The 21,168-nt window shown below is 40.5% G+C and overlaps 1 protein-coding gene across 2 annotated transcripts in view; it reads right to left on the reverse strand.

The window, feature by feature from the left end:
• Nucleotides 1-3,975: 3,975 nt before the first annotated feature.
• Nucleotides 3,976-21,168, reverse strand: part of phactr2 (phosphatase and actin regulator 2) — a 51,511-nt gene continuing 34,318 nt past the window's right edge. For both annotated transcript variants that reach the window (XM_084076857.1, XM_084076858.1), the window contains exons 5-12: nt 18,608-19,157; nt 18,077-18,243; nt 15,729-15,885; nt 14,346-14,401; nt 11,843-11,904; nt 10,846-10,983; nt 9,062-9,138; nt 3,976-8,374 (exon numbers count right to left, since the gene is read on the reverse strand). In XM_084076857.1, the coding sequence (XP_083932983.1) occupies nt 8,359-8,374; nt 9,062-9,138; nt 10,846-10,983; nt 11,843-11,904; nt 14,346-14,401; nt 15,729-15,885; nt 18,077-18,243; nt 18,608-19,157 (1,223 nt within the window). In that variant the 3' untranslated portion in view covers nt 3,976-8,358. The remainder of the gene's footprint in view (nt 8,375-9,061; nt 9,139-10,845; nt 10,984-11,842; nt 11,905-14,345; nt 14,402-15,728; nt 15,886-18,076; nt 18,244-18,607; nt 19,158-21,168) is intronic.

Here is a 21,168-nt window from a genome sequence, read left to right on the forward strand (position 1 = left end):
GTGTGTGTGTGTGTGTGTGTGTGTGTGTGTGTGTGTGTGTGTGTGTGTGTGTGTGTGTGTGTGTGTGTGTGTGTGTGTGTGTGCGTGCGTGCGTGCGCACCCACGCAAAGTCCCTGATGACAAGTAATTTTTGTCAGGTCAAGTTTAGGGTTGGAATAAGGTTTGCATAAAGGTTAGAGGGACATTTCAATTAAGTTTATGGATTTATAGACTGTGTGCATACGTGCGTTTGTGTGGACAGAGAGGAATTTATAATGTACTTGTGCCAGGAGGGCATCGATTATCTATATAAAAGTTATGTTTTTGGCAATCTGCTAAATAATTATTTCTACTTATTTTGGCTGTTTTTAAAACGTTCAACATGAATGAATAAATAAACGGATAAGGGAACAGCTTCAGATCCTCTAAACTCTTTTTAACACAACAATTTCTTGCCAAAGTCGGGTATTGATGTGTTGCTTTTGGTGAGATCAGGTTTGATCTCATGGAGTTGAAGAGATTGATGACTCACTTACACTTGCTTTCTTAATCTCTCTCTCTCTCTCTCTCTCTCTCTCTCTCTCTCTCTCTCTCTCTCTCTCTCTCTCTCTCTCTCTCTCTCTCTCTCTCTCTCTCTCTCTCTCTCTCTCTCTCAGTATGTCTAGCACTGACCATGTCTGTCACAATCTGTCACTTTGCCTTACACGTGCAGGATGTTTTTGGGTGGGATACCGTGACACTGTGACTTTGTCTGTGTTTGTTGTTCTGCATAGTGCAAGCTATATATAAGCATAGGCTTATGCTACTTTGTAAATATGTATTTGATGTACCCCAACACGCACGCACGCACGCACGCACGCACGCACGCACGCACGCACGCACGCACGCACGCACGCACGCACGCACGCACGCACGCACGCACGCACGCACGCACGCACGCACACACACACACACACACACACACACGCACACGCACACGCACACGCACACGCACACACACACTCTCTCTTTGAGTGGCAGGTACACCCATGCATCCACTCGGAGACTTCTTCAGATGTGCCCAGGGACACATTAGCACAGGGGTCTTCAACAGGGGGTCCGGGACCCCTAGGGGGTCCGCCAAATCTTAGTGTGATATGATTTGTTTTTTACCCTAACCACTTCAACCCTAGCATCTATTTTCTGAGGAGAACTTTAGCCTAAAATAGCATATCTGCAAGCTCACAACGCCTCGCAGCGTAACATTAGCTACTAGTTACTTTGTGGATATAAAGTATTACATTATAAAACATACATTAACCACTTTAGCCCTGTTTTTGGCAATCTGCTAAATAATTATTTCTACTTATTTTGGCTGCTATTTTCAAACATTTTAGTACTTTTACTTTTGGTACTTTAAGTACATTTTGATACCAATACTTTTGTACTTTTACTCAAGTAAATTTTGAATTCCGGACTTTTACTTGTAACGGAGTACTTCTATTTTGCAGTGTTGATACTTTTACTTAAGTAAAACATTTGAATACTTTTTCCACCACTGAGATTTATGTTACATTTGACATAATGTTTCATATCATGATCAATAAAGATCAGTCAAGACTGTACTGTTATTGATGGTACTTTGTGATGTTATTCCTCCCCTGACCCTTAATCCCCTTTGTATTGCTACCCTTGCTGTATCTTACAGTACTTTTTCTTACCCTTTATTTGTAACTTAACTGCTGTGCTGCGTTTGGTGACTGAATTTCCCACGCGGGATCAATAAAGGACTATCTAGCTAAGCTAACTAGAGGTGCAAAATATTTACTTGAATATCACTACAGTATGTTATGTTTTGTGACACTGTATGAATTTTCAAAAATACTATTGAGTTTTTCTTAATTAATTAGTTTACTAATTGTTTTAAAATCAGTGTATAGGCAAATGTTAATTCCTTTGCTCAGATTGCACAGAAAGTAGTATTAAATGCAGATCCCCACAGATTCTTTATGCTATGACAGTTTTCCTAAAATGTTATCTTATGAAAAAAATGCTTACAGTATTGCAATATATGGGTAATTTCCCATATGGTTGCACATGGTGAAACTCATCCCACTTTCTTTCTCTCTTTCTCCCTGTCAGAGCATACTCCATCACGCCCTCATCCTGTGTGGATTCAGCTGGACTAAAAAGGTTTGATCATTATTACACAAAGGCAAAAACCTCACTTACAAATAGTGCAGTCTCAGTGTACAGATATGCTAACCAACTCTATGTGTGTGTGTGTGTGTGTGTGTGTGTGTGTGTGTGTGGGGGGGGCGTACCATATATAAATATGCTTATACCTTATGTACTATCCGTGACCTCAGCAGATGACAGTGAGTTAGCAGTGTTTGGGAATCAATGGTTAACAAGCCATGTGGCCCATAGGTCAGGAGCCTACAGTATCTGCTGTTTCCGTAGTATGAGGTAGCTTGGTGTACTGTACAAGTACACCCCCTGGACATATGACACTAATGCGTCACAGGGTCTTACCCACAATCCAACCCTTGATTCTGAGTGCCCAGCAGGGAGGCACTGGGTAATATGTTTATAGTCATTATACAGTACTTTGAAATGGTGTTTGATGTGGGAGTTAGCTACTGTATGTAAAAATTACAGCATGTAATAGATTGTGTATGACAAAGGCCTCATTATTTATGTTTCTCTTAAAGCATGTTGTATATATTTTTTAGATATTTGATGTCACAGGCTGGTCACATGACGTCCGAGATCCACAATGGACCCACACCGTTTCTATGTGGATCCCGAAATTCACATAATATCCAATTTGCGAGTTCCTAGTTGGTTATATCATTCCATGTTATATCTGATAATTCATCTAAATTGTTAACAGATGTTTTTTCCATCAACACGTGTTACAACAACAACATTCACTCCAAATTGATAAATCAAGTCATTTAAATAATTCATAAATAATCTCAGCTATTCAGTTATTTAGCTTTTTATTTTCATGATTTTATTTTTATGTGTTCAAACAGAAGCCTTCCTCTGAAACGTATTCATCAACATCTTTAAGATACATCGCTTGAATGCCATCATAACTAATTGCATACGGTAGGGTTTTTAAGACAGGCTATGACCATGCTGGTTTGTTGACTCGTTATTCCTTTGTCTATTGCCTTAGTGATGACTCATGGATGCAGATTCTGTTTTGCTCCAAGAGTCCTTGAAAAGCACTCAGTTTATTTCTTCACCATCCTAGCCAACTATTCGTCAGAGTACTGTACTTGACTCTTCAAGGTCAGTAATCAGGAGACAAACTGCTTGAGGAATTGAACTCATTCATCAACACAGGGACATTATCATGTTGGCTCAACCATTGTCAACATCAAGGACAATGTCATTCTATTGCCTATTCTGAGATGATAACCTGAAAACGACCTCTTTCTCAGTGCATGTAGCAGAATGTAACTAAACAAAAGAGGTTTTCCATGAAATTAATGTTTTCCTTGAACAGTTGAATACAATTTTCTTTTTTACATATCGTCACAGGAAAGTCACTTGAATAATATTCAAGTGCTTAAAGCGCCATCTATCTCTGGTTTTTGATCGACAGTATATTACACATTTATATCTAATAGAGTCTGATAGATTAATAATATATTATGTAGATAAGTCAATCAACAGACATACTGATGGTGAAAAATACTTGCAAATAATCATCTGAACAAAAGAGTCTAACAAGAAATGATTTTCCACATGTCTTTATATACAAAAACATCATAAAGTTGGACATTACTATATGTATCTATATTACATGATATCATCCTATGAAGATAAATCTCAGATGGCTTTTTATGACAAATTTGCAGTTTGGTGACATTCCTTTAGTAACTAAAGTTTAGTTTTTCTCGCCTTGTAGTTGAAGGCCTGCATGTCCTTTTCGCAGGCTCATGAAAGTCAAGTCAAAACCTTGATTAATGGCAAATCTACATGGTCGAGAAAACATCTCTGTAAAGATTACTTTTTAATGAGAGGTTTTGCGTTTGACAGCAGCACTTTACTTACACATTGATAAAAACAAACAAAAAGGATGTATAATATAACTGTATATTTCAGATGTATTTTCCAAAACACATAGCAACAATAGACCAATAATATATTTGTCATTCATCACAGAATCTGACATTTTTACACTTTGATGCCTGTATTATAAATATGTTGGGATAATTGGACCTTTTTGTATAATTTGAAACTCGTTCTTTATGGATATGGGACTTGGAGAGAGGCCTGGGATTTACTAGTAGTAGAAACCATAGATGTGTTATGTCATCAAAAAGGTGTACCCTTCTTTATTTACACTTACTATGCACTGCACCACTGGTACACCATGATATGGCACAGTGATTGGCAATAATGCTTGCAGTTGAGGAATCAAGTGTCAAGAGTGGCTGGAATTGATTTAAACCACCTTGATAAACTGAAAAGCTGTGAAAAATACTTGTCAGCATCCTAACCTGCTGACATCCATCACAGAGACTGATATTTTTATACTTGGATGGCTGTTTTATAAATGCGTTTAGCTAATTGACTCTCACTCATTCTGACAGGTTCCAAAGTAGATGTCAAGATTTAGAGAATGAATCCAAATGGATCTTATGGATTAAAGGAGGATATTAAAAAAATGTGTGCCCCTGGTTTGAGTAATACTGACTGAGTAGTGAATACAGCTGATTTAACTGCTTATATTCTGCTTATTCTAGATCAACAAGCTCACATTCACATTGTGTCGCACTCGCATCGCGACGCATTTTGAGCTTGAAGATCTATTTTCGCAATTGTTAAAGATTTTGACCATCTAGAAGTGGAGAGAATGTATAGTGAGAATGAGAGAATGTATAATGACCATTCAGATCGTAGACGTGTCACGCTCTCCATCTACAGTAGAGACAGTTGTAGATTTCTGTACTAAATCTAATATAACAAACATTTTCTCTTATGGGGTTCCCTGGCACAAAATCTTTCCAAATAGGGGTCCATGGCCTAATTTGTATTAATATGGGGGTTTTGATATGAGAATGTTTGAAAACCACTGACCTACAGTGTAGAGATGAAGCCTACTTCACTGCTTCTAAACCATGTGGGTCAGAACCCCATAGCGGTTTGTGAGATGTTATTACAATAACAAGGGCAACGACAACGTCAAAGGAGGAATGTTGTCTTAATACATTGGGTCCTAGTCAAAATAAAATTGAAGTTCCAGTGTGACATCAGTTGAGAGACAATGTCCTGTGGTATCCAATATAATGTACTTTTTTTTAGTGAAGACGGAATGGAGCCGATTTATTACCATCAACAAAATGTGTAATCTGTGGCTGATTCAAGTCTTTTTTTGGGACGCCAGTTTTATAGGTAGGCTATGGTCAATAGCAATAGATCTACACATTTCTGTTATAGGCCTGCTTGATATGATCCCTACAACACTCACGTTTTCTCACATTGCGCGATCATATGGGGACAAGAATGAAAAAAAATGCAAATAAAAATACAATGTAGAAAAATCAAACAGCTAAAATCATAGCTTAAAACATTCACATAGGAGTAATAACATATCTTGGCAGTAAACTTGATTTCAACGTATGCACATGCTCGATAGACATTCTGTACAAAATAGTCAATATACTATATAACAAGATACATATTAACGTGACTGAATACTGTTGCTTCTCTTCCGATATTGTACACCTTGTGTTACAATCTCCAAACATTCAAAAGAGGACAGAGGCCCCCTTATAAATCACAATTTGTACGAAGGTGGCACATCAAGGTGGGTTGTTAAAAGGTAGTTTTATACCCTTGCAATGCCTTCCTTCTAGTCAAGGTTCACTAAGCCCAAAGATGATATCCTACAAAATAAAGATGTAATTCTACATTACACCTTTAAAGCAATTTTTGAGATACGTTTTGCACTGACTTTCTCCCAGTCCTGCTGCGGGAGATGGAAAGGGAAAGGGAGAGCGAGAGAGAGATACATTTCCAGCAAATGCTCTCGATCCGGCAGCCGTCTGACACATATTGATGACTTCCCAGATTCAAATCTCTGCCAAACAACCTGTGCGTTCAGCAGCTACGTAGGGCACCATCATAAATCTGTGGCCTTCGTTGCACACTGCATTGTGCCCTGGCCTGGACACTCGGATTTCAAAAGTCTCACAATGTAAAAATACCGGTGTAAAAGGGACCTACCACTGCAGGAGGTTTTAGGGGGTTCACACTAACATGTCACCAGAGTTTATTGTGTAGGCTACTCACATACATAATTCCTTTTTCTTTCTCGAAGATTTCTTTCTAATTGTGCAAAAAAAGGTTATTCAGACTTGCACAAGAATAATACTGTAGGCTGAGAAAATATAGGAGGCATGGAACAGACACATGGCAGAGAAACAGAGGAGCATGGCTGCCTACCGTATGCTAATTGGCACAGACAAGCAAGAGAAACAGACCGTGCAGTGTTACAACCTCTAAAGTGACTGCAAGATAATTAGATCACATGAGATTAACAAGTTTGTATCGACTGTGAGGAGAGAAACCGCCATGTTGGCATCACATGTGGGAGAAAAGAAACGTTAAAACTTTATGTGGATGACTGAAACCTGCAGGCAATCTGTGTAATGAATCTCCCTTTACATAACGTGGCAGAGGGCTGTGCAACAAGAGGCACATATTTGACATCAGTGGGTAGTGTGTGAACACAGGGTCACCACAAAGGGAATGTTTATGGAAATGGAAACTTCCATCAGAACAGCCTGATCTATCATCTCTTTTCTCTTATTACCGTGTCACAGATTTATCAAATCAAATCAAATTGAGATGCAGCACTGTTTAAGGGTATCGAGGGTTGGATGTTGAAGAATGAAGCCTGTCACCTTCATTTAAAGCTGATAGGAAACACCGGTGTGTGTCACTGAGAGAGGTAAATAGCAGGAGACACTTTTGGCATTTCAAATCATTATGAATCACAGGAAAGAGTCTTCGGCCTATGATTTAAGATTAAGTCATTCTGTTTGGTCTTCTGTCTATACCAAAATCTAGTTGAAACTAATGGTGATCAATCAAGCCTTTGCAGTTGCCGCTCCCACTCTCTGGAACTGTCTTCCCTTAGTCATAAAAATGCTCAGTCAGTGGATAGTTTTAAGAAGCTGTTAAAAACTCACTTGTTTTGTAAGCAAATCTTTTGTAATACACTATGTGTTGTTAGCCTTCTGTGCAGTTTTAATGTTTTTAATGTAATTTTCATTGTACGGCACCTTTAAACCCGTTTCAAAGGTGCCGTAATAAATAATGTTTACTTATTTACTACAGCCGATTGCCTGAAATGGTTTATGAGTAGATCCTCCATTGTATGTGTATAGAGCTTTACCCTCAGTAACTGCATGTAACTCCATAGCAGTGCAACTGACATCATATGGCATATGAGCATCAAGTATATTCTAAACACTGTGTTAAGCACGTTTGGTCGTTGTTGCTGAATGGTTTCCATTTCAGACCATCTTTGACCCTCATAGATCCGTTGGCATTGGCAGTACAATGCAACAGCAATCCAATCCAACGGTTCATTCCTCATCTGTATACACTCCTCAGAGCTTAAAATTCCTAAATTATGACATTGTGCCCTCTAGTGGCAGTACACTTTAAAATAATCTTGACACATTACACATAAAACATAGGCACATTTCAACATAACTCTCTCTCTCACTCACTCTCTCTGACATCAGCACATATCAATCCAATCAACGTAATTTCCTGTTCTGAGAGGATGTCCATATTTGGCCACAGGATTGGCAGTGGATCTCCACAGCCCCCCGTGCACAGTTACGGTATAACATGTTGTTGTGCATGTTAGAAATTGCCAGGTAGAAACCTCTCTGCACAGTTCACTTAGGCTGCACAAGTACAGTGTGTGATCTCTGTGAGTTTTTAGGGCCGCTCCACAACCCAGAGGGAAGGTTAAGTAATTTCCTCTCTCCGTTTCCTCCCGTCGTGTTGCCTGACAATGGAGATCTTGGGGTTTAAATAAAAACGCCTAGTGAACCGGAACATTAACTTAAGTCCAGGAGGTTTCAAAAATAAATAGCTGGTCCAAACCAGAGTCCTATACACACTGTAGCTCTAGCTCAGACCATAGACAGGTGCATGTATATTGTGGCTAGTATCCATTGACATCCTAGGTCCGACCTGTAACCGCGGACTAATAGACATATCGTCAGCGGCTGTGGAATCCCAAAGAAAAGTCAAGTCAGTCTGAAATGGGGCACTGTGGGTGCTGAAGGCTGGAGAACGGTAGAAGCCAACGCCTTTGGAATTTATTGGCCTGAAATCCAGTTGGACCGAGCATGCTTAGGGCCGATGGAACCTGTAAACACGAACACAAATTGTTTCATGTTAACATATTAATAACATAGCACACCAGAGACTCGCTCTATCATCTCTCACACTGAGGTACAATTAGGGATGCAACTATCGATTATCTTCTTAGCGATTATTCTATCTTTTTTATATAAACAAATCAACACAAAGGAAATTCTAATCAATTTGTTTGTAAGCCACTTAATCAATTAGTCTGATTAACTACGCACTGTTTCATACTTTGTCATACAACGGTGCCACATAAAACAGTCTACGACAAGTGGTAGATCTGTTATTTCAGCTACTTTTGAAAATCGAATATTTTATTTAAAAGACAATAAAATTGATTAGTTTGATTAACTGTTGTACCCCTAGGAACAATGTTATACTAACACTGATATCTATATATCTAACAATGCATTACAGATCTTGGTCTCACTTCATTGGTTGTCAATGGCGGGACTAATAAACGCGGAAGGACCTTGGTGAGAGCATTGCTCCTTCTAAGTGTTAGTGGGTTTAGAAGCTGTCATAATAATATTAGCATGAATCAGTGTGAACAAAAGCAGTGTAGCGTTAAGGTGGTAAGATTATAAGTGGTTGTGACTGCAGAAGCAGGAAAATGTGCATGTTAGCGAAGCACAAGTTAGCCGCTCATTTGCATACTGTGAGTTAAATGGATTGTTGGGATTACCTGGTGTAATGTTTGCTCTCCTCGTGAACGTCCATCTCTCGGCTCTTAAACTCGTTTAGCTCCTTGCGGATTGCAGCCTGGGGAGGGGGCGCATACACACACACACACACACACACACACACACACACACACACACACACACACACACACACACACACACACACACACACACACACACACACACACACACACACACCACACACTATCTGTAAGCATCTTCCATGGTCTGTAATCAGTTCCCTGACCTCTAACCTTAACCCGCAACACTAACCAAATGAACCCAACAAAACATTTTACAGTGTACATACCTACATGCCCCGCCTACCCGACCTTAACAAAACCCTAAACCCAAGCACAGACATACAAGTAGGTCTTTGTATTGTTGACAGACAGCAACATACCTGCACTTGGGAGGGTTAATCTTTCCTTTTTTTTGTGAGGACATTTAGGATCTGAGGGCATTCTTTTGACTAAATATCAGTCCTGCTCAACTTATCACCTATCACTCCATTACATGATTAAAGTAATGCCTAAATGTATAACCTTCAGTGGTGGAAAAAGTACTCAAATTCTTTACTTAAGTAAAAGTACCAATACTGCAATATAGAAATACTCTGTTACAAGTAAAATGCTTAAGTCGTTAATGTATGTTTCATAATATCATTATTTATATCTGAAAAGTAACTAGTAACTGAAGTTTTCAAATAATTGTAGTGGAGTAAAAGTACAATATTTGCCTCTGAGATGTAGTGGAGTAGAGGTAAAAGTACAGAAAATGGGAAATACTCCAGTAAAGTAAAAATTCTTCAAAAGTGTACTTAAGTACAGTACTTGAGTAAATGTACTTAGTTACTTTACACCTCCGCTAACCTTAACCTAAATACAATTTGACCAGTGACAAATACTAAATTAATTTAGGAAAGTTGGCTTAAGTTGGCACGATAGTAAAAACACAGACCACACACACGGTTAGAATCAGTGATGATGACAGTTTTTGCCAAATTTTCAGGCAGTACGCCATGTTCTCTTTGTGCTTGTGCAATTGCAAATATGTGCAGCAGGGAGCAGCATTGAGAAACATGAACACAATGTTCCCTGTCTTGAAGAGTAAAGGTAATTACACTGCATTACTTACTGCTGTTTTCACATTCTTTCTGCATCAATCTGTGTGAGTTGCCAACTTATAACATAGTAAAGTATACTTTAGAATAAGTTCTACTAGTATTTATGGTTAATTAGTTACGTTTAATTGAATTGCAAATAACCCACAAATCATACATGTTGGTTAAAAGACATTCAAGGATAAAACTTTTACATTTTCCACTATACTGATCCCTATGTGCATCTAGTTAGAGATTAACCGAATTTATGAGTGATTCAAACATAGGGTAGTGAGATTCCTCTTAAAGAAATATCACTTACTATCCATTTAAGTTAATAATTTAGTCTCACTCCAGCTCTTTAGTAAATAGAAAATAAAACTTCGGGCAGGGATACCAGTTTTATCCAATCAGCAGAGAGAACTCATACTGATAAATTATATTTGTGGTGTTCTCTCTCATGATTGGTTAAAATTAATACAATATTAATACGACTTAATAATGTTTAACATTTAATAGTGGAAAATAAATGCTTCTCTCCATTTGTTCCTGAGTAATCGTTTGGAACACTTCCCTTACCATTACATGTCATTCTGGGTAAGGTTTAATTTAATGACAAAAAACATGAGTGTAAGATGCAAGGAAATGTAAAGATGAGATAAAGTGGCCAGTGGGGGTACCTACCTTGTCAGCTGGGGTGAGCCGTGTCCAGGGTTTGTCTGCCCGCCGGTCGTAATCCTTGGCATCGGTCACCTCAACATACTCGTTGAAACGCAAGATCCTCCGAGCCACCAGATCTGCCACTGAAGGCCTCACACTCAGCTACGGACAGTGGTGGAAAAAGTACTCAAATGTTTTACTTAAGTAAAAGTATCAATACTGCAATGTAGAAGTACTCTGTTATAAGTAAAAGTCCGGAATTAAAAATGTACTTGAGAAAAATCTATATCAAAATGTACTTAATGTACCAAAAGTAAAAGTATTAAAATGTTTGAAAATAGCAGATCTACAAGCTCAGATTGCGACGCTATTTTCAAATAGCCTAGGTATAAAATAGGGGCTAAAGTGGTTAATGTATGTTTTATAATGTAATAATTTATACCTGCAAAGTAACTAGTAACTAAAGTTTTCAAATAATTGTAGTGGAGTAAAAGTACAATATTTGCCTCTGAGATGTAGTGGAGTAGAAGTAAAAGTATAGACAATTGGAAATACTTCAGTAAAGTACAAGCACCTCAAAATTGTACTGAAGTACAATACTTGAGTAAATGTACTTAGATACTTTACACCACTGGCTACGGAGAGACCGAGAGAAAGTCACAGATAGAAGGAGGGTTTGGGTCGTGGTAGGGTCATAAATAGAGGAATAGGTTAATATTATGCAAAGACATTTGCAACGTTTGCATCATGTTTCTGTTTTTCTGTCACTGGCAGACAACTGATTGCTCAATTCCATCCCTGACCACTAGATGGTGGCAAGTCAGCGTAATCTGTGTGGGTTTTTTTCTTCCTGCTTGCATGAGTCACAACGTGGTTTCACAGACAATGAACAGGGTCCATAATGTAAGCTAAATATAGACTCTCTGTCTCTCGTGTGTGTGTGTGTGTGTGTGTGTGTGTGTGTGTGTGTGTGTGTGTGTGTGTGTGTGTGTGGGGGGGGGGGGGGGGGGGGGTGTAATACCTTTCTGGAAAGTCTCCTTTTAATCTCTTGCATGGCCTCTTGCACCTCCGTTTCATTCTTTTCTGTAGACAGAGAAGCAACAGGGTCAGTCAACTTCCCAAAGCACTGTACATACAGTAAACTGCAGCTTCTGTTCACACCTATTCTAATGTTATATAGATATGAAGCGAATACTGTTGCCCTCGCATAAACAAGAACAAAAGCATTTCGGGTTGCTTATGACCAGAGCTTAAGATATAAAGAAACAAATACATTTTTACATTCTTTCCATTTTCCATGTTCTTCTTCTTGTGTTTTCACATCTGCATCTGCTTGGTTGTGTGTACGCATGGGAGACAGATGGGCTCAGGGACCCTGGGATGTTGGTTGAACTTTGAACTACCAATCAACTAAGTCCTCTTTCCCACAAGGACGACTGTGTGCACTTTTCTTTAAACAAAAAAAAGAAGCTCACAACATGTCGCTTTGAGCTTGTAGATCTTTAAGTTAAAAAAAAATCTTTGCCTGTAATGCCATGCTCTAAATCATACAGTATATGTCACTTTCAATTCCAGCTGGCAGATTTGTCAGCGGATTTGTCAGGGACTAGGAAGCAAACTGGAGCCGGAAGTTCGATGGAATGCATTGAAGTGAATGAGAGCCTCACCGCTATGCGGCCCTCATATCAATGTTGCACCGCCGATCCGACCGATATGCCCATATATGGAGATCTCTGTATCTGTCTGTCCTTGCCCCTTTATGCCCATATACGGAGATCCCTGTCATCAGTATGGGCATGCGGCATGCTGACAAATCTGATTTGTCCTCACATCTAGAGTGAAATGTAATGTAGTGAAATACCACCAGGTCAACTTATTAGTAAGTAGAGATAGAGAGACGATGGAATAGAATACGGTAGAGGGCAATACAAACATGCCCTCTACCGTGCCCAGTCAAGTCCTACTTTACTTTGTATGTAGTGCATTAGCTGTGGTATGAATAAATTTTTGTGATCGAACAGCTGTGTCATAATTGATGCTACATTGTCTCTGTGGCCATGCTCGGTTTTAATATTTCTAAATAGTTTAATATTGTTGTAACTGTGGATGTCTGTAATTGTGTTACCATCTAGTAGTTCTTTACATTATATTTTCTCTACTGCTGGCCAAATGCCATGTCTTGGATGTTGGCTGCTATTTTACACTTGAAACGCATGAAGCCAACAAATATTGCATTATTGGTCGATCTCAAAATGGGAGGGGGAGCGCTTTGATGCAGTTCAGCCGGCCCTTGTGGAAAATAGATGTTTCCAATACAAAACCTAATGAAGCCATTAGATCAAAGCGAAGCCCATTTAAAAGCGCCTGGAGCAACAACACCACCATTCCCAAAAATAGAAAAAGTGAAAAGGCATTTTAGAAGCTAAAGAACCCTCCAGCAGCAGAGTTTAGCTTGTCCATTTAGCAGAGTAACATGTCCAAATGAAACTGGATTCAGTTTCACAATTGCTTATGAAATTGATCCAGCAGAGTAAATTGCAGATCGAATCCAAACACCTGGGCTGTATTCCACACAGCCAGGAATGAACCTCTGGCAGCTCACATGATGATGTAGTCCTTACACACATCACCCGGGGGCGAATTATTCATGCGAATAATATGTTTTTTTTAAAAACCTTATAAAGTCAATGCAAGCTTCCATGGAGCGAAAAAGCGAAGCGAAAAAGCGTCTTTTAATTATTCGGAACGAGTCCTAATTTTGCGTATATTCGCATAATCGCTGGTGTGTAATGACCTTTACTGTGACATACTGTACTGTATGATATCACGTAATGACCATACGTGACATACGTGATCACATGAGAAGGATGCAACAGAATAAATGAAACACCACGGTCTCTACTCCCTACCAGTCCTGTCACTGAAATGCTGCACTTCTATAACATATTTCAGACTTTACCAGTAATATTATTGTTCTGTAACTGTGGACCAGTATTTATTTGTATTAACTTTTTTACCAATGCTATATGCCGGCGTAAATACATTGTAAATAGAGCTTAACAATAGCTTGACTGACTAACATGTTTGATTTACCAAAGGAAATGTGGTAACATTTAGCATTGGACATAGTAAATTCCTATTGTGTCATTCCGGAGGAATCGCGGAGGAACTACTGGGAAAAAGTGTTGTTCAGCACTTATTGCTCAAAGCATAAATGTATCTTGAAATGGTCTGATAAGGCCCAGACAAAGACAAATTTAACAGTGGTATTTTTTACCTTGCCTGATTAAATAAAGACTAAAGTAAAAGGAATACTGTACTATTTAGTGCATTGGGTTACACGTTATATTTCAACCATTCGTTATTTGCTGAAACGAAACAAAAGAAAAACCTTCCCGCTGTCAAGGACATTGTAAATATCAATTATCAAGCAAGCATTATTTGAGGCTAGGACAAAACTCACTGAAAGGCTTGGAGATGCACATGTGAGCTTTGGAATATTAACTCAATTCACTGTAACTCACGTTTCAGAATATTCCTCTGCTCCAGCTCTTCAAGGGAAGGTCTCTGACTGAGACGCCTGGCGAGAGAATAAAGACGAATCATTACATGTTCGTCATAACATCGGGTTCATTCATAACACCTTGCGATCATAAAATGTTCACACGCTGTAGTCTGGCTCTGGTGGGAGACAGGAAACGAATTAAACATGAAACGATAACCTTTCACCATTTTATTATTAACCTTCACATTAAACAGTGTTTATAAAACCCCCAACAATCCCAACACCTCTGGTCCACTTCACCAAGTATGAATGCACGAAGCCAAACGTGATCAAATAGCCATGACGCAGCTGGGGAGGGAATATTTAACAGCTGTGGATAATCGTGACCAGTTAGAAATGTCAGTGTGAATCGTAGTGTTATGTTATGATGAAGGCTGAGACCTGCAGCTACAGCTGAGAGAAGAACTGTGTGTGTGTGTGTGTGTGTGTGTGTGTGTGTGTGTGTGTGTGTGTGTGTGTGTGTGTGTGTGTGTGTGTGTGTGTGTGTGTGTGTGTGTGTGTGTGTGTGTGTGTGTGTGTGTGTGTGTGTGTGTGTGTGTGTGTGTGCGTGTGTGTGTGTATTTGTAGATATACAGTAATTACATGTCTACCGTATGCATGTGGAAAATGTATCTGTGTATGTAACTAATACTTCCTTATTTATGTACAGTATGTGGCTATTTCCACTGTCAGTAAGTGTGTGTGTGTGTGTGTGTGTGTGTGTGTGTGTGTGTGTGTGTGTGTGTGTGTGTGTGTGTGTGTTTGTGTGTTTGTGTGTGTGTGTGTGGGTGTGTATTTTGTATTGTATACATGTATGTATGGCTATTACATACATAACTGCTCCAGGGCGCCGCTACTTGGCAGCCCATCACTCCACCGTAAAATGGAGAGAAAAATAATTTCCCCTCGGGCATAAAACTCAACTCTATATACTGCTGTACATCTTTGACCGGGGTCCCCCAGGGCTTTATATTTGGCCCCCTCCTGTTTCTCTCTACACCAAATTCCTTCACCGAAAATAGCCGATCTACAAGCTCGCAACGCGCCATGTTATGACGTGTTGTGAGCGAGCTTGCCGATCGTCTATTTTAACTGAACGTTTGCCTATTACTATTATTACAAGCCTAGAATAGGGACGCTAGCGTTCATGTGGCCGCGGTAAACTTCTTCATCTATTATTCATGTGTGTGTATGTACGGCATGTGGGCGTAATATATAGTTTGTACAGCATACACTACACTGTAAAATCCTGAGTGTTAATTTAACTCAGAGAGTAAACATGGACAGTCCATTTGGTCCACCCTCTGGATTTTACTGAGTATGGTTTCCTGCGTGGCAAATGTTTGTGTGTGCAGCGCTGTACCTGACTAATTTGGAGCCTATCTGTTGCCGTAGCTCAAGTCTCTCTGTCTCTGAGCTGCGTGGTAGAATGTTCTTCTCCTCCAGCTCTCTCTGGCTGGGCCGGTTCCTCAGCTTGATGTTGAGCGTGTCCCTCCGGCTGATCTTTGTAGCCAGGGAGCCTGGAATGCAGATACACAAGGGAAATGTGTCCCCGGGCTTTTTGAGGTCTTGGAATAAGATCTACACAGCAGCCAGCTGTTAGTAACCCGGAGGGTAATAGCAATGACAAAGGGCAGGAGGGGGAGGCTTCTAAAAGTGGCATCTGAATTAATTAATGTAAAAAAAAGAAAAAGACCATAGGAGGCATGGAAATGTATTGAAAAGAGTCCGATGGACAGGATAACATATAAAGGAGTTATACAATTACCTTACAAAATAAATGTGACTAATCAGTTACAATTAAATAGAACATGTGGTAATTTAATTGCAATTACTAATCTAATTATTGGTGCTTACAAAAAGGCTACAACTTGGCGTGTATTGTATCAGGACATTGTCTATCCTGGTTTAAAACATTTATTTAGAAAGTCATCAAAAGGTAATCATGTACATTATTTTGATAAAATAATCCAAATTATTATATTCATATATATTAATTTACCAGGGTAATCAGTCATTTGTAACAGATTATATTTAAAGCTCTCAACCCTACCAACAGACTCACTATCAGACTCTCAAGATAGCTGTCAAAGTGAGATGGGGCTCTACTTTGAACTGCTTCGCTAAGTTTACATGATAATCCATCTGCATGCTATAGTACAATGGGATAGCCACTAACTGTAGTTTCTATAATACAAACAACTAAACAATTTACTTCCCTGTGACACACGATGAGTGTGCATGAGTCATTGTCTGAAATGTAAACAAAATCCTGGAGATGTACGCCCTGGCGGCACCATTCAGGAGCTCACTGATCCAGAATGCTGCGGCACACCTGGTCTTCAACATCCTTACATTTACATAGGCATGGCACCCCCTTACCACCAAGGCATGATCGACCCCTACACCCCTACCCCTACACCCCACACAATTAGATATTAGATCAGCTGACACAGGACGTTTGTCTCCCCCTTCCCTAAGACACCCTGGGCAACATTCCAAGTGTTTTATAATGGAAGTCAATTAAGGTGACCACCCGTCCCGAAATTCGCGGGACCGTCCCGAAATTGGACCCTCTGTCCCGCGTCCCGCACAAGCAGAGCAATGTCCCGAAAATATATAATAATAAGATATGAAAAAAAAAATATATATATTTTTTTTTTGATAATAAATCGGTAAAATCAGGCAAAAATAAGAATTAAATAACATAACCCTACCCTAACCCTAATCTTAACCCTAAAACCGAAATAAAGAAACCAAAAACTGGAAAGAAACGAAGAGGTCCTCATGCACGCGCGCGCTGCGCAGTGCGCACGCGTGCATGTGTCCCGCGATGTCCCGCGGAACGGGTACGTCTGTCCCTCAATGGGTCTGTTTGAAGGTGGTCACCCTAAAGTCAATGGGACTAGGATCCGGCTAAAACCTAGCCCCCATTTTTGATAGATGCTAGTTCTAGTTATCTAGGCATATGTGTGTTGGTTACTTGTTCACACATCATGTATATTATGTAGATCGACTGTTTGCCTGTCCACAAATGCTATCCATAGCATGTTTTTTAGACACATGCTAGGTTTGATGTTTACCTCGTACCCTACAGTAGTTACTTTGTAGTACATCATTGATTTCTCAGCACTCTATTGACCATTTACCATGTTGTTTGTTGACTAGGGTTCATGCCATTTATTCCGATCTTGCACTTTCTAAGTCGTTCTGGAATGCCTAAATAGTAAATTGTTGAAAGAGACAAAAGACGTGCACATCCACACCCATGATTGGGCAGGTGCTGAGCGAAAAATAATAATAATAAAGAAAACGTAGAAACGCTTGCACACTGCTGGGCTCCATTTGAAGAAAAGTATTTATTGCATCCTTAAAGTGCAGTGTGAAGTTTCGGTCCACACACCCTTCATCAGACTGTCTGATGAAGGAACGTCACACTGCACTTTGAGGGTGCAATAAATACTTTTCTAAGTTCAAGAGGAGCCCAGCAGTGGGCGAGCGTTTGTTCATTTTCCGTAAATCGTAACATGTCCTCTGTCTTTCCCATAACCTCTTCTCCAATCCACTCTGATACATGACGTTGCACATCTCTGATGAGTATCCAACATGTGTTCATGAGTGACTATGGGTGACATGTAGCCTTTGTGATTTGCTATTACTGTATGCTTATATACAATGCTGTGATTAAAAAAGAATAAGCTGGTCCCATACTGCTTGTGAACTCATCCTCTTCTTCCTCTTCTTCCTCGTCGCGGTACAAGATCGGTCCGTCCGAGTCAGAGTCACTAGCCTGGCTGTCCCTCCGCTGGTCAGGGATCAGAGTCACCTCAGCCTGGTCCACGTTCACCTGCTTCTTCTCAGTGTCACCCTCTGATGGCCTGGAGGACACAGTTACAATACATTTGGAGTCAACTCAACTTGATTTAAAACATGACAGACAGAGAGATTGGAGGCTCCAGAGAAATGTAATGGTTTCAAGATGTCTCTGAAATTGCTCAACCCTGATCATGTTCCATGCAGATATAAAAATGTACTGTAACTGCATATTTACTCTGTTACCACACCCACAAAATAACAGGAATAGTCACACTTTTCACTGAAATCAACTGCCTAATCAAATCGTTGTAATTAGGGTAAGAAAATTGAAATCTTTAAAAAAAAACGTACTTCTATACTGGCCATTGTATGACATGGGACTCTTGACATTTTTATTAACGTGAGTGTCCCTCCAAGAGAGCTTACCTCTGGCTGTTCTGTACAGTAGAGTCTGTTCCACCTGTATTCTTATCTTCTCCTGCTCCCTCGTCCCGGTCCCCTCCCTCCCCTCTCGCCCTCCCCCGTCTCTCCTCCTTTGAGGAGCCGTCTGTCTCTCCCTCTGTGAAGGAGGTGTCCTCTGTGGTAGTGTTGACGTGAGGAGTCCGATCTGCGGGCATGCAGTGGCCATTGACCTCCTTTCCCGCAGAGGAGGCATTGTGAGTGGGCTGGGGCTCTGGGGCGGGGTGGGTATCCGCCTGGTTTCCCTCTGCCCCAGGAGGTGAAGCTACAGGTGTGGTGATCTGGGCGGCTGAGGCAGGGGGCTGGGACCTGAGCCCTCCGGGAACGCTAGCGACCTCCGGAGAGGGCCTGGGAATTACAGAAGAGGAAGGGGAGGAGCTGGGAGTCTCCGATTTGCGGTTGGTGGTCCTCCCCTCTGCTCCGGCTCCCTCCTTGGACGCCCGGGAACGAGGGGTGGAAGCAGAGGAGGAGGTGTTTTTTGTTGCGCCTCCCGACTTCTTTGGATGGGAAGTTTTGGCTGAGAAGAATAGGAGAACGGGAGAGAAACAGAGAAAAGAGAGATTGAGGCTATCATATTGTAGAGTTCACTGTACTAAAATACTACAGCAAATCAGATGTAAATGTAACTCCAATGTAATTTCTACATTTAATACACAGATAAACAACAGATGCTGTCCTCTGATGACATCATGCTATCAGCCATGAAAAACCTTGGCTTCCAATTAATAATTTTCAAATCAGAACTGCACAGCCCTTTGGCACAGAGGACACATAAAGTAGCGTAGCAAAGATGCACTTAACAGTGAATCACCCATTGTGGATTCTCAAGCTCAGCCTGAGGACAGGGGTGATGACTAGAAGGCTCTCTAAACAGATATGAAGTTGCTATTGTACAATTTCCTGAGACTACACATAAAAAAAGTCTCCATGAATGCCTATACACATCACATGTCATGCACTACTCCAGGGTCTGTACCAGATAGTTTAAACCATGCTGTGGGTGAAACACACACACACACACACACACACACACACACACACACACACACACACACACACACACACGTGCAGTAACATATACCCCAATGTTGACAAAATCTTGCCTAACATCATGCCAGAATTTAAACCACACCCATGCAAGCATGCATGTAGGTGTCCAAACACACAGCCCACAAACTAATATGTACTGTACAGTCATTCACTGCAGTATTTTACAAATAGAGAAGTGTGTACATAAAGATTTTTCTTCACTTCTGCTTTCTCACAGACTGAAAGGGAACTAGAAAAAGTGTTCCTCGGACTTGGCTCAGATATGAACCCATTTGATTTGGCGTTGAGAACCTTTCAGTTTCAACAGTGTGGCAGAATCAGAGTTAAATTAACTTTGAGGATTTTTACTATGTTCTACCTTCTCGGTTTTTCACTCTCTGTGGCAACACAGAGGATGTACAGTATAGGCGAATCCACAGAGCGGCAATCATAACTGCGCCGCCAAGCGGGTGCCGCTCCGCACCACGACACCACAGCTACCGTACATGCAACGCTCCGTGGATTCGTCTAAAGACAGGTTTCTTGTTTACAAGCATTAGTGTGTGTGTGTGTGCGCATTCAGGGTGCAAAACCACTTTAAAAGAAACACGCACAGCTGAGATTAATAAACTGTCTGATTAGAGTCAGCTAGAGCCATGAACTGCAGTCTGTGATGGTGATCACGTTACCTCAAGTGTCTCAAACTAAAGATATTAAGACCTTTATTGCTAGAAGGATGCATTCCAGATAATGTAAAGAGTGCTGGGTTCATCCCAAACAGAAACCTGTTCATTAATTGCAATGGTACAGACAGTACAGTATAACATACTGTGCAGTCAACAGTCAACCATGTGTTTGGCAACGAGCCAACAACATGCACAATACTGTCAGAATAGCGCTTAAGTCACATTTCTTGCCTAGCTCTGGTCCACATTAGAGTTCTCCTACGCTACGCTATGGACCAGAGATAGTTGCCATTCTCTCTCTCTGCGTGCATGACAGGAGATTACTCTTATTGAGAATAAAACACCATGCTATCTACTTAGCTAACGCCCAATGCAAATTCTTCATATTAATTAGTCTAATAGTTTTGTTTTCAATTTGGCTTTTGCATGATATCCTAGTTATTTGTATTTGAGAAATAGCCTTATTTAGGCTATATTATTAACTCTTTGACTTGACAAGGCAAAATTGTGGATAGAGTACAAAATTGCTCAGGGCCGGCACTGAGTCTCTGCCAGGTCAGGTAGGTTATTGTGGGCCAATCAGGATAGAATATGGAAAATCGGACAGATCTGTCTTCATCACTTGACTATAGACTAGAGATCTTCTACTTTTTTTTGCATAAATCGGCCCGCTGGTGGCGCTATAACAAGCCGATCTGAGAAATTTGGGGCAGCGGTTCTGTTCTGGCATCCAAGGAGTGTGTGTGCACAGTTTCGCCAGAGATTAGCTGCTCGCAGACCGACGGACGGACACACACACACACACACACACAC

This window comes from Gymnoscopelus microlampas (genome assembly GCF_963454915.1).
Source record: "Gymnoscopelus microlampas genome assembly, chromosome: 13".
In the NCBI taxonomy this organism is placed as follows: Eukaryota; Metazoa; Chordata; class Actinopteri; order Myctophiformes; family Myctophidae; genus Gymnoscopelus; species Gymnoscopelus microlampas.